Source organism: Nansenia antarctica (assembly GCF_963989245.1).
Source record: "Nansenia antarctica genome assembly, chromosome: 20".
Taxonomy (NCBI): domain Eukaryota; kingdom Metazoa; phylum Chordata; class Actinopteri; order Argentiniformes; family Microstomatidae; genus Nansenia; species Nansenia antarctica.
In genome coordinates, this window is record NC_137693.1 from 7,871,868 (window position 1) to 7,887,101 (window position 15,234).

The 15,234-nt window shown below is 44.8% G+C and overlaps 1 protein-coding gene across 1 annotated transcript; it reads right to left on the reverse strand.

Annotated features, from left to right (window-relative positions):
- Window positions 1-1,155: 1,155 nt before the first annotated feature.
- Window positions 1,156-11,174, reverse strand: ccnjl (cyclin J-like; the record flags this gene model as incomplete). Its single annotated transcript, XM_080549404.1, has 5 exons — window positions 1,156-1,687; window positions 2,101-2,260; window positions 2,586-2,885; window positions 6,910-7,120; window positions 11,106-11,174. The coding sequence occupies 5 exons, from the start codon at window positions 11,172-11,174 to the stop codon at window positions 1,156-1,158; spliced, it is 1,272 nt and encodes a 423-aa protein (XP_080405530.1).
- Between the last annotated feature and the right edge of the window lie 4,060 nt (window positions 11,175-15,234).

A 15,234-nucleotide genomic window follows, 5' to 3' on the forward strand; every position in this document is an offset into this window, starting at 1 on the left:
ATGGTCGAGAAATGTGTCAGTGACTCATGTTGTCAGTGTGGCTTAACCCCGTCAGTAGTCTCTGAAAGGAGAGGCTGATTAGCCTAGTGGTCGCCTTGACGTATCAGCTGCCAAAAGCGAAGTGAAATACAGCGACATTCAGTCTGGCTCCAAACTAGAGGACAGTACGGGACAAGGCCGCGCAGTAAATCAGGGGTGTGCGTATTCATAAAGGGTGTCAGGGAAAGAGGGCCGATCTAGGGTCAGGTCCCCACTCGTCCATATAAATCATATTCGTGATGATCTAAAAGGCTAAGCTGAACCAAGGTCGACACTCCCACTCCGAGACGGTTTGTAAACACGGATCCGGGGATCTCAACGAGACACATCCTCCATTAAACACAGTCTTTACCTAACATTTCTAAAAAAATACAAAACACCAACAAGGAACTTCGTTTAAACTTAACAACAGCTGTTTTAAATAACAGCAGTGTGTTTTTTTGTTCTTTTTCAAGTAATCCTTTAAACCCTGACATGGCATAGTTCTTGTAAACGATACCGAGGAGATACAGTACGTACAAGTTAGTAAAGCCATCGTTTCACATAAGGCAGCAGCATTAGAGGAACAAGAGAACAGTGTAAAAAAAATACAGCCGTGCCCGCGATGCACGAGAGAGGTCGACCATTGTTGGCCGCGGCAGAATCACCATGGCAACATCGGCCTCTCATTCTCTCGGTAACAGAGTAGGCATTCGTGTCCAAGGAACGGTGAGAGGATTCTAGAATGTTCGTAGTTTTCTTGTTTTGGAATAGAAATTCACAACAAGAGGTTTCACACGGAATGTGCTTGGTCACATGTAGGCAGTGATACATGGTGGTATGTAAACACCACACTACAAACAGTCTCAGTGTTTCAGATAAGGCCAAAGGCAGAAGGACAACTCTCCCTCCCTTCCTCCCTCCCTCCCTCCCTCCCTCGTTAGTTAGGTCAACATTACGACCTCAACAGTTGTCTGCGTTGACGATGCACTCTTAGTTTCCACCTCCTTCGTCCGCGGATGGTGTGGTGCATTGCAGGGCCAGAGGAAGAGGGGGAGGAGGAGGAGGAGGAGGAGGATAGGGGGGAGAGGTGTACAGAGGGCAACATTTGGCCCGTGCTCAGATCCATCTCCTGCGTCACCTGTCAAAGCAGCCCGCTGCGAAGGAGTGTTGGGCTCCGAGTGACCCGAGGTAGTGTTGGGCTCCGCCCCCCCCTCCGTAAGCCAGGTTGAGGCAGTGGCGAGGGTGGGACCCCTGGTGTGGCTCCGCAGCCACGGCCATCTGCAGGGAGATGGGTCCTTGGAGGGGCAGGGAGCGCAGTCCCGACCCCAGGCTGGTGAAGGAGAGGGTCCCCTGGGGTACGGAGCCGGAGAGGAGCCCGGCCTGGTGCTGGGGCTGGAGGAGGTAGTCCCGAGACCCGACGGGCCCCACGGCCTGGGACTCGCCTAGCACGTGCAGCTGGGAGAGGGGGGCCGGGTGCTGGGAGAGGTGCTGCTGGTAGCTGGGGGTGTGAAGGAGCAGCGGCTGGGAGGCCGGGGAGGGGCGATCGTGTTTCAGGGTGGAAGAGGAGATGGGGGAGGGGGAGGAGAGCGCCGAAGGCTGGATGGGAGATCCTGACAGAGAGCTGGACTTGGACTTGTTGGCCTGTTTCACATCGCTGTCATGGGCACTGCGGGGGAGAGAAGACAGGGAAGGTCATTACTGTACCGGTCTCCCGAGGATGACTTGCAGGGAAGGGAATGATGGATTAAAGACAGGAACTAAAGTCAATGGTATTGATTCGCAGAATGTGTGTGTGTCTCTTACAGCAGCTTAGAGTTGCAGCGGGGGAAATAAGTATTCAACACATCGACAATATTTTAAATTCAACATATTTCCATGGCAGCTATTCATGTGACATTTAGACCAGACATTGGTATTAACTCAATAAAACTACACGGCTAAAGAAATCGTAACATCCCAATCGATTAAAAAAATCCATGTGCAATACAGTGTACATGCACTGTGTGAGGTGCTCCCAGGCATGAGTGTGTGTGTGTGTGTGTGTGTGTGTGTGTGTGTGTGTGTGTGTGCGTCTCTTACAGCAGCATGAGTTCGATGCACTGTGTGAGGTGGTCCCAGGAGTACCCAGTCAGCAGGTGGAGGACCGTGGTCCAGCTGGGGGTGATCTGGAGGCAGATGCGAGAGGCTGCGATGCAGGCCGCTGCTACCTGGGAGGGCCTGAAGCTCAGGAACGTATGGTCTTAGGGGGGAGGGGAAGAGAGAGAAGAGAAAAAGAGAAGAGAGAGAGAGAGACGCGTTACAAATGTTCTCCGGAACTACAGGAGCTACCTAGTAAAACATCCACAGAATAAAGGATGTATCGAACCATCGATAATCACATCATCTTGCCTTAATTTGTAACTCCTTCATTTTCAAACCAACGTATCCAACACACCCCCCCCCCCCCCGACCCCCGCCAAATCACTAACTAGGCCTATCCCACACAGACCATTACATCACACAGCAGTGACTTCCTTCCTGCTTCCTCTCTTCCTCGCCACTCCCGTTCTCAAGACCCCCCTCACCTTGCAGAGACACCTCCAGAAAGTAGTGCGTGTACTTGTCCATGAAGGCCTTGGTCTTGGAGAGGGAGGAGAGGGGCCAGCCGTTGTGCAGGTCTCCCTCCTGGACGGCCACGTGGAGGTAGTAGTCTATGAAGTGGGCCGGCGTGGGCAGACACAGGTTCCAGTCGAAGGTCTCCAGCAGCAGCAGCTCCGTCTTCACCAGGTCCTTCTTGCTGAGGGACAGGTTCAGGCTGCGCATGAAGCCCAGCGTGTTGAGCTGCTCCAGTTTAGGGACGCGGTCCTCCTTCTCCTCAAACTTACCTGGGACGGACGGAGTAGGGGGCATGGAGTCAGATTAAACACGTCTCAATCAAATCTCAATTAGTATTTTAATAGCACTTTTTTTACGACAGCAATTTTCTTAAAGTCCTTTACAACAAGAACAATATTTAACAATAAATACAATCAATCCTTGTTTATTATACCAGACAGAAGGAGGGCATATAACAGAGAGAGAGAGGGACAATATAATAAACACAAATATTAGTAATATAAGTATTAAGTATATTGTAGAATGTAGTATGTATATTATAGTATGTAGATCCACCTTCCCTTATTCTATTAGCCATGTTGGCCTTGTTATGGTTGTAATGTATGTTGTTGACTGTCTCTTGTCTTGTCTGTATTTTGTCACAAGTGTACTCTTATTATTTCTGCTGTTATGATTGTAATATTATGTTATGACCCTCTCGAAAACGAGATGATACATCTCAAGGGGTTTATCCTAATAAAGACATTTACAACAAATCAGGCATCAGCTAAGGAGAGGAAGAGGAGGCTAACCTGGAACAAATGCACTCACTCAAAGACACTTTATTAGGAACACCTGTACAGTCCAATCTGGTGGGGGGTGCTGTAATGGTGTGGGGAATGTTTTCTTGGCCCACGTTGGGCCGGTTAATAACAGTCGATCATTGCTTGAGGCAAAGGGAGGCCCCATCCAGAATGAGTATAGTGTTTCTAATAAAATGCCCAGTGAGTGTATGTATGCTCAGCATCCAACTGTTGTCTTCCATAAAACGCTGAAGTGCGCCGTTGCTGACGAGGTCCATGATGAGATCATCATTTCCATAATTATCTGGGGCGTATTAGTTCTGTTGGATTAGCACCAAGCCTGGAGGGGGATTGCTGTCATGTGAACTAATCTAAATATCACCCCCCCCCCCCCCCCTTACTGACTGCCTCAGTTCTTCTAACACAGTTAGGTCCAGAAATATTTGGACTGGGACACTATTTCCATAATTTTGGCCTCTGTACACTACGCCACCACAATGGATTTGAAATGAAACAATCGAGATGCAATTGAAGTGCAGACTTTCAGCTTTAATTTCAGGAACTGGAGTTCAGTTAAAGAACGTTCAGGAATTGCAACCATGCAATTATACAGTCCCCTATTTTCAGGGGCTCAAATATAATTGGAAAAATTAATATAATCATAAATAAAATGTTCATTTTTAATACTTTGCAGGCGATGACTGCCTGAAGTCTGGAACCCATGGACATCACCAAATGCTGGGTTCTCTCCATTGTGATGCTTTGCCAGGCCTTTACTGTAGCTGTGTTCATCTGTTGTTTGTCCATGGGTCTTTCTGCCTTTAGTCTTGGCTTCAGCAAGTGAAATGCATGCTCAATCGAGTTGGCATCAGAGGATTGACTTGGGCATTGCAGAATACTACTGTTTATCGATTGTAAGTCGCATTGGAATAAGGCATCTGCTAAATGCCCTAAATGTACTCCACTATTTTGCCGTAAAAAACTCATGGGTTGCTTTTGCAGTATGTTTTGGGTCATTGGCCATCTGTACTGTGAAGCACTGTCCAATAAACTATGCTGAATTTGGCTGAATCTGAGCAGGCAGTATATACCTAAACACTTCAGAATTCATCCTGCTGCTTCTGTCTTCTGTCACATTAATAAACAACAAATCCAGAGGCATCAGCTGAGGAGACCCAGTGCCACTGGAAGCCACGCATGCCCATGCTATCACACTGCCTCCACTGTGTTTTACAGATGATGTCATAATGCTTTGGATCATGAGCCGTTCCAAGCCTTCTCCATACTTTTTTCTTCCCATCATTCTGGTACAGGTTGATCTTAGTTTTATCTGCTCAAAGAACGCTGTTCCAGAACAGGGCTGGCTTTTTTAGATGTTTTTTTGGCAAATCTAATCTGGCCTTTCTATTCTTGAGGTTTATGAATGGTTTGCTCCTTGTGGTGAACCCTCTGTAGTGCTCTCATGAAGTCTTCTCTTTATGATACACTTGGATAATGATATGCCTACCTCCTGGAGATTGTTCTTCACTTGGCTGGATGTTGTGAAGTATTTTTTTTTTTTACTATGTAAAGGATCCTGTGATCATCCACCACTGTTGTCTTCCATGGACGTTAGGGATGCTCCGATCTGGATTTTTGTGGCCGATACCGATCACCGATTTTTTCCCTCAAGATCAACCGATACCGATACCGATTTTTTTTAAATACATAACTGTAGGCCTACTGACTGGATAGCCTACATATTTTTTGCTTTTTAGACAAAAGTTTTGATCCATTAGGCACCAAGCAAACGCAGACCCATTTTTATGGCATAGTAAAGGTCTGGCCTATCACCCAGTTAGGGCCTGAAGCCCAAGTCAGTCGATATGGCTTTATAAAAGACATCATAAACGTGGCCTTCATGGTTTACATACTGTTACGTCCTCCTATGTTTTCTGTTCAGTTATCTGTCTTCCCCAGGAAAAAAACAACAACAACAAAAAAAAAATCGGTTTTTGCGATCGGCCATTTTTGCCGATCACCGATCGAGTCATTTGGAGTGAAATCGGCCGATTTAAATCGGTGGCCGATAAATCGGAGCATCCCTAATGGACGTCCAGACCTTTTTGTGGTGCTGAGCTCACCTTTTTGTGGTGCCGAGCGCCGGCCACTCCTAATGTTGCCGCTATGTCTCTGATTCTTTTTGTTTGTGCAGCCTAATGACGGCCTGTTTCACTTGCATTGAGAAATCCTTGGACCACATGTTGGGCGTTCACAGTAACAGCTTCCAAATGCAAATGCCACACTTTTGCCACTCAGACCTATGCTTAACCCACCCTACCTGCTTAACTGATAAATAAATAATGAAGGAATAGCCCACATCTATCCATGAAACAGTTGTTGAGTCAATTGACCAATTACTTTGAAGAGAGAGAAGAGACAAAAGAGGGGGCCATATATTAAAGATCTGTTACTCCTAATCCCTTCCTTCAATTTGGATGTGATACGATCAAATTAAAGATGAGAGTCTGCACTGTAAGCCCATGTTCATTATATAACTGTAACTTAAATGTGTTTTGGTAAACAGCTAAAATAACAAATTCTGTCAGACTCCAAATATATATGGACCTAACTGTATGTACCCATATCCTCTAACCTCCATGTACCAATTTCACAACATACCTACTTGCCAACTACTGTTGCATAACATACATAATTGAGTCGATAGGTTGATGGTTACGCTTCAGTGACACTGCCTTTATTCAGAAATGCTAAATTAGTCTTGCTCAGTGGATGCATCTACATGCTAACGCTAGCACCATCCTCTTCACACATGCTTTGTTTGGGAGAATACAAACACACAGCTAGTTAGTTAGCATAACAATCTCCCTAGCATCCCCATGTATCCAGGGAAAACCCAATATGCAGATTTGACAGTTGCAGATGACATCTGAGAGGGTTGAATGAGTATCATCTGTGTGTCTATTTGTATATGTGGGTAGTGCTGCCCTCTGGCTCGTGATAGGTTTCCATTGGTGTCTGGCTGAAGGGCCTGGAAGAGGAGGGGGAGGAGGAGGAGGAGGAGAGGGGGGCTCTGTGACACAGCTGTCACAGAGTACAATGCATCCGCCAGCCTCACAGACCAATACAGCCACTTAGAGCACACAGCTAGAGAACACGGCTCTCAGTATCACAGCTTTCCCTTTCACGTCAATTTATTCATCAAACTATTTCGTCTGTGACCAGTGGAAACGCTTTGGGAAGAATTTCAATGCACCTCTCTGGTACAATGTTAGCCATTCGATGCACTTTGCTGTAGAATGTTAGCCTACTAATGCGCTTCTCTGTAGAATGATAGCCTTTTTAATAAGCATTGTTGTGGAATGTTAGCCTACTAATGCGGTTCTCTGTAGAATGTTAGCCTTTTAATAAGCATTGTTGTGGAATGTCAGCCGGGAGGCAGGGAAGGTGACTTATTGATTAGGGGAATGCAGGAGAGTGACATTGGTGACAGGTGACAGGGGTGACTTACTGGCAAGGAGGAGGCAGGAGAGGGCGATGACATAGAACTGGCGCACCGCCACATCGTAGTGATCCATGAACAGGTCCAGGAGGTAGACGGCGAGGTGGCGCGCCGACGGGCACAGCTGGTAACGGTTGCTAAGGACTGCGAGCAGGTCGGCAAAGTAGCGCCGCATCCCGATCTGAGGGGAGCGGGCCTTGTAAGCAGGCAGCTTCAGCTCCTGAGGGAAGGAGACAAGAGGGAGTGAGTGTGAGATTCGGAACGCCATTTAAGCTCCCGTGGGAAAGGGAGACATTAGAGGGAGAGGTTGGAAGGCCATTTAATAAGCTCCTGCGGAAAGCAGATAAGAGGAAAGAGAAGATAGATAGATATGTACTTTATTGATCACTGAGGGGGAAATTAAGGAAGAGAGGACACAAGAGGGAGAGAGAGAGAGTAGTGAAGACAAACAGCGCTGTATCAAGAAGGCATGTGAGAGCATGTGCCATCTCAGAGGGCTCTTTAGTCAGATGCTCACTGCCACCCATTACTTCTCAATTTGGCCTGAAAAATATCTCTGAATAAACTCATTCAAAAATATGCAACTTGTGACGTCTCTACCTTGCCCTACAGAACCTGGAAGCTGAAAGTCTCCCCACACTGAGTCTTTCTTAGTTTTCCTGTTAAAAAAAATAAAAATCTCACTGTCCTTTTACTTCTATTTTTAATGGAGGTACATTAATAACCTCCCTGGAAGTGAACAGGTTACATCTCTGCTTTCACAGCTGGCAGGCGCTCTCTGTTGCTGGGCAGAAGGAGCCACAGCAAAGACCCTAGAGTCACCCAGACAGAGGAGGCTCACACTCAGGAAGTGTACGTGCATTCATGTAGCAAAGATCCTAGAGTCACCCAGACACAAGAGGCTCATACTCGTCGAGCGGCTGTGGCTTTAGGAGGTAGAGCCGGTGGTGTGTAATGATCGCAAGGTCGGTGGTTCGGTGGCTCGATCCCCTGCTGGCCACCTGTCTAGGTGTCCTTGAGGCAAGACACTGAACTCCAAATTGCTCCCAATGAGCGGGGCCCGGCGCCTTACATGGTAGCTTGCAGCCATTGGTGTGTGAATGTGTAAATGAGAGGCCATTGTAAAGCGCTTTGGAATAAGGTGCTATAAGTGCCGTCCGTTTACCATTTTACTCAGGAAAAGGATGTGCATTCCTGTAGCAGTGATGGACCCGGTGGAGAGACCAGTGTCTTATCCCTCTGAAGATCCAGTAAGTATGTCTCAGGGCCATCTGTCCCCTGGGGTGAGGGGCTGGGGGAGAGGCTGAGGTTGGGGGGTGAGGGGCTGGGGGACTATCTGTCTACCTCGAGATGAGGGGCTAGGGTTGGGGGACACAAGCTGGGGTGGGGGGGTGAAGGTCTAGGGGGAGAGGGACTAAGGGCTGTGGGTGAGGGGCTTAGTGTGGGGGTGAGGGGCTATGGTTGGGGGCTGGGGGTCCGGGGCCTGACCCTCTGAACAGGGCCCATTGTGGAGCTGGGTCGTCATTGAAGGAACTCTCCAGCTGCTTATTAATCAGACTGCTCTTTGAAGGCATGGGCCTTTACAATACTCTTCCAGTTAGGACGTTTTGGAGTAGGGTGGGCTGTGTGTTACCATCAGTCTTATCACGTCACTTCTCTAGAGGAAATCTTCCCATGGTAGAAGGTAATTTTTGTATTACCCGTGTTCGTTTGTTTAAAACATACATCTTTGAGGAAATGCTTGTCTACCATGTGGATATTATGAACAAATAGGACTTTAAAAAATCACAAAAATGTCTCCACTTCCTCCTACTAGTATTACGTGTAGTCAAATAATAAAAATAATAAAAAAAACGTAACAGGTCAAACTCATAAAAACATAAATCTACAACCTGAAAAGTTGCTATTCTCGTTCTTCCACATAAGGAGGACTGAAGCATCTTTGTCAGAAATGCAGAGTGCTGCTATTAATACACCGCCGCAGATGTCTCGACATCCTCTGGGATGCAGGTATGTGAAACGCCATAGCAACAGTTCCCGAGGAAGAATGACGTGTGCCCTCTTCACCCGGTATCCCTGGAGACGCACCAAGGCCTCGTGAAACATCATGACCTCAACCTCTGGCCAAAGTGCTTTACTTTACAAAGAACATTTGTTTAATCTGCCCAGATTCAATTCCCGAAAAGCTGCAGATACAAAGTTAGGCTAAATCTCATAACCGGCTGCTGGCTTGGTTTTAAAAAGGTTTTAAAAAGTTTTTAAACTGAGAACATGAACTGTCTCTATTCTACGGTTGTTCTGTGTTTCAGGCTAGGCTGTAGGCAGCAGGAAGGAGGAGAGGGAGATAATGATGTTGAGTGCAGATCTTAAATAAGCAGACACACACACACAGACAACCACACACACACACACACACACGCAGACACACACACACACACACACACACACACGCAGACACACACACACCTTCCACTTAGCTCCTTCAGGAAGTGGGCATGATATACAGCCCAGCCATAAACACCGGAGACAAACACCGCCACCCAGTCAGAGGCATCAGGCAGGGCTGAGTCACAGTAGTCAGGCCCTCGCTCCTCAGGGCTCTAATCCACTCAGCACAGACAACCTATCATTGTCTGTCTGCATCCCAGATCCACCCCTAGTCCCAGATCTCCTCACAGCTACACGACATCTTTACAACAGCTCTACTTACAGCCCTCCTCTCCTCGAAGCTCTTAGGCAACACTCCTACAGCTTTCCTCTCCTCTCAGATCTAATACACCACTACTACATCTCTCCTCTCAACTCTAATACAACACTCCTACAGTCCTCCTCTCAGCTCTATGAATGAATGAATGAATGAATGAATGAATGAATGAATGGTCTTTATTGTCATTGCTATAGTACAGGTACCAAACAACGAAATTTGGGAGGGGTGGCTCCCCTGGTGCTAGGAAAGGAAAAAAAAACTAAAAAAACAAGAAGGGAAAGGAGCTGGTTTACATAAATAAAGGCTATGTACACTATCCACTATACTATACTGTACAGATAAAACACTGTGCTGTACTCTATGCTATGCTATACCTATTCTAACATTTCCTATTTCTCTGCAACCTTATGTACCCTAGGGTTGTCATATTGCACATAGTGTTATTGCACATTCATTTAACTCTAATACACCACTACTACAGCTCTCCTTAAAGCTCTAATACAACACTACTACATCTCTCCTCACAGCTCAACTACATCTTTACAACAACTCTACCCCCCCACAGCCCTTCTCCCCTCACAGCTGGAGGCATCAGGTCACTAGCCCAGTGTTTACACACAATAGCATGGCCAATTTGACCAATTACCCCTCTAGAAGACAGATCAATAAGTCTCTGTTCTAATCCCTCTCTGGATTCCTATTGTTGTGCACATCTGTTAGAGTGTCAATAATACTTGACGGTCAAACTACTGACCTAGAAAATGAACGCAACACATTTTAAATGAATGCCCCTAAAAATAGATAAACAATAGATGTTTGTCTATGATGTTAAGGCAGGGTACCAAGTTATCCATAGCCAGCTTAAACTGAAACAAGGCCATTTGGTAGGATAGCACAGGATCTTCTTTGTACCAATGAATCAGAATCGCTTTTATTACGTCTCATTGTACAAGTACACAAGAGTAAAACTCTTCCTCAACACTGACATTGCAGCATTCAGATACAAAATCAATGAAATGTATCTGTGTGTGCGTGTTCCTTGTGGTAGAGGTTGTGCAACTACTGACCAGACAGGCCTATCCAGCGAGTGCCACCTCAAGTGTTACAAGCTGAGTCACAGACTCCAGTCAGGGGGAGATGCGACATTTCACAAGTCCCCATCAAAGACAGAGCAGGACTAAATGAGTTCACTCCTGGAGAATACAACTAAATACAGTGGGTTTTCCGTGACTGGAACCATGTCATGTCGATGAATTCAATGAAGCCTTCACCAATGATTACTGTGAATGTCAGATCACCAGAGAAACTCAATGACGTCCAGAAACCATGCCAACCAAGTACGTCATATGTATGAAATCGTGCGATTCGTCGGTTGTAACGGATTTGAAGCAGTTGCTTGCTCGATGGGGGTGATACAAGACCAATTCCTCTCGAGGGGGATTCAATAACAGTCAACTACTGTAAATGTCAAATCTAAATGTCAGACTGAGACCCCCACCTTGATGCGCAGTGCTTGGTGGATGTCTGCGGCTAGCTGGGTCTTCCACCAGTGGGGTTCCGGCTCCATCTCTCCACTGTGGTCAGAGCTGCTGCCCACCCTGGGGGGACACACACCAGGCAGGGTTTAGTTTATTTCATTATTTAAAACAAAGCACACTTTCTTTCTTTTTCTTTTTTTACACAGACTATTATACATGTAGGCCTACATGAACAAAATCATCAACGACGACACACAAAGTCCATGATTTTGTTTCATGGTGGTTGTCAGTGGTCAAATCCCTGAATTAGATTAGGGTATCATATTATCAACTAGTACACTCATCATCTCCTTCATTTAAGGCAAACTTTGAGAAACTGACAGGTCTGTTTAAAGTTTTCCAAATCAAATGTAGGCCTATGTATCAATATATGTGTATATGTTATGGGCTACTCAGTTAGAAATCACATGTTTTAGCAAAACATTGCCTTTCAGATAACAAAATAAGAAATGACAATGCGTGAGCTTAGAATGATAAGGTTCTATCTCCGTTTAGGGTAGTTCAGAGATATTGAGCGTCAAAGTTTTTACATTCCATTATGTTTTGTGAGATGGAACCTTTGTAATTTATGAATTACTGACTCAAAAATGTCAACATTTTTAAAATAACACCACACAGGCATTAATAAACACCTAATGGATCAGATTATGTAAAAAACTCAATTTTGACAAAAATGGAGATAGAACCTTATAATTCTAACGTCACGAATGGGTATTTTTCACCTAGGGAAGTCAAGTAGGTCACAGAGGCTGGCTTGAAGTTAGAAGTTAATCAGACCTGGTGGCATCCATCCATAGAGTTCAGACGACAGTGCCATTGTAAACACCTTTCAATACCCTCTCGTAAATGAATTACATTTTTAAAAATGCAACAAGGCTACCGAACAAAGATGGCATCTAATTCCAACCAGCTGTGGCATTAGGACAATGTGTTGGTCGTGATACATTCACATTTGTCTAACATGTCCCAACATCGCTGTGCCACGCGCGTGTCAGGCAGCGCAGTGGAAAGTTGAGAATGTAAAAATGCAAAAACGCGACTTTTCTCTTTCTCTTCTTCCAACACAACCAGACCCCCACAACACTATGCTTACTTTGCATCAACGAGGTTACAACAGAGACAACGAGGAATAAGTAAACATCGGAATAAGTTGGACTTGTGTATGGATCTCTGCAACTCAACGTTACCTTTAAACCCCCCTGCCTGCGTGTTACCACTGAGCTCAGCAGACTCCGGAGACCCACCGACCCCCTTTGTCTCACGCCGCCAGCCGCATTCTGATCTCAAATCCTTCGGCAGGAACAGTTTAAAACAAAACACGAACAAAATCACTGCAAGCTGCAACTCCACAATACCCACTAACTCTAAACCTGGAAATAAACCTGGAGAATGTTTGACAAGGCTGTGGCGCTTTGATTTCTCCCCCCTCTCTCTCCGTTCCTCGTCAACTCTCCCCTGAGCAGGGTTCTCTCACTGGGCACGGATGGACGGACACACACTGCTCTCTCTGGCTGTGGTGGACTGGTGGACAGCGTGGGATAGAGGATGAATGGAACCAGGGACTGGGAGTGAAGACAGCGCCCCCCCAGCCAGCTTTGACTCGTTTAGAATATCATTTGATCATTTGAACGTCTGACAATAATCTATCTTGTATGTAGTCTAATATTCAGATACGATTTTGATACTATTATATACTATAGTAGCCTACTTGTATATACAGTACAGGCCAAAAGTTTGGACACACCTTCTCATTAAATGTGTTTCCTTTATTTTCATGACTATTTACATTGTAGATTCTCACTGAAGGCATCAAAACTATGAATGAACACATGTGGAATGATGTACTTAACAAAAAAGTGTGAAATAACTCTAAATATGTCTTAGATTTTAGATTCCTCAAAGTAGCCACCCTTTGCTTTTTTGTTGTTAATAAAATGTTTTTGTTGTTGTTGTTGTTAATAAAATATATAATAATAATATTAAATATATATAATAACATATTATTATTAACACATATTATATTAAATATTATTATTATTATATATTTTATTAACAACAACAAAGCAAAGGGTGGCTACTTTGAGGAATCTAAAATATAAGACATATTTAGAGTTATTTCACACTTTATTGTTAAATACATAATTCCTATGTGTTCATTCATAGTTTTGATGCCTTCAGTGAGAATCTACAATGTACCAAATAGTCATGAAAATAAAGGAAACACATTGAATGAGAAGGTGTGTCCAAACTTTTGGCCTGTACTGTATACTATAGTAGCCTACTTGTATACAGATCACATCCCCAAACTCTTAACAACGGATGTCCTTGCTTTATTGAGTTTGAATACTCAATTTGGGCTTTATTATACCACCTATGAAATACGAGGAACCTGAATCTGACCAATACGTCTCAAACCTATATGATACATTATAGGACCTATACACACATGCTTTCAATTGTCTCATTCATGCCCTCACCTCTCCCTGCAACTCTTCCCTACTTCTTGCTGCAAATGAGAACATTTTCTTACCTGGTAAAATAAGGCTAAAATAACTATTTAAAAATAAATGAATGCAGGTCTAATATGGACTGAATATGGCATTTCTATTCCAACCCTATAAGCAAACTTAAAACCTTCTCACACTCCTGGTGTTGATGAGACCTAACCAGTACTTTGTGTGTCTAACACAGACAGAGGAATACAAAGTATTCGGCTACTCTCTGAGGACAAACCTGAGGAATTACACCAAAACATACACCACTACTTTAACGTAACGGCCATAGTCTCTACCGACAGACGGTTGTATCTGACAACACAAATAATAACAACTAAATAAAGTGGTAATACAATAATACAATAAAATAAAATAGACTTTAGTAAGAACAGTGCCTGATACACTCAATGGTGGAGCAGAGTGGAGCCCCCAGGAGTCTAGCCAGAGACTAGCTAACTTTAGATTGGAAATTAAGTAGTATCCAGTTGTGGAATTATATTCATCACTTCTTTGGCTGATGTGATGTGGGTTAACTAGCCAACTCCGTAACATTAGCGGACCATGTTAATGTTAATGTTTGATACATTCCGCATTCCATAACGATGAATTGAGAATCAAGGACCCCAATTGAAATAAGCCAGTGGCTTTCTTGGGTTTTTATCCTGTTAGTTGACCTTGTATGTAATATGTACTTTCATGTACCTACTCATGCAAATCTTCTAATAAAGTTTTCAATCAAAAAAAAAAAAAAAAAAAAGAACCAAGTGAGAAACTACTCGCTGTGATTGGTTAACTTTTCCGTCTTGCGTCAGACATACGTGCCGGACCAGGGAATGTTCAGCCTTCTGTTCACACCTACACACCGCTGGACTGGCCATACAATCTTGCGCTAGTTTTGGGCCGGTCGGGCCGCCTGACCCCCCCCCCCCCCCCCCAAAAAAAAAAAAAAAACTAGCTCGGCCCAAAATAGCGCGGCATCAACTAACGCTGAATCAAGCGGCGGCCCCCGTTTATACTAACACATGGGCTGGCCCAATCACATGCTTAGGCCCTGCTGTCCATCGGCCCCCTCCCCCACTCTGATCCCTCGGCCGACAACCCAAGTACAGTGTCATAGATAGATAGATAGACTTTATTTGTCATTGCTACAGTACAGGTACCAAACAACGAAATTTAGGAGGGGAGGCTCCCCTGGTGTTTAGGAAAGGAAAAGAAACACATTTTAGAAAAAGCATAGATGCATAAAATCACAAGAAGGTAAGGAGCTGGTTTACATCAATAAAGGCTATGTACACAATCCACTGTACTATACTGCACAGATAGTCAACTAGGGTTGTCATATTGCACAAGAAAGTCTTTTTTCACATTATTTTAAAGTGTCACAGTTTGCAGGCTTGAAAATGTACATGTTTGTGCCTCAGCACTAGCTGCCATACAATCCGTCCTGGGCCCAGAACTTAGGCCTTTTCTGTGTTCAGGGCCTTGACGGCCCTGTGGTAGAAGCTGTTCTTCAGTCTGTTTGTCTTAGCGGCCGGGGTCCTGTACCTCCTGTTCGAGGGCAGCTTGACAAAGTGTTCGTGCCCAGGGTGGGTCG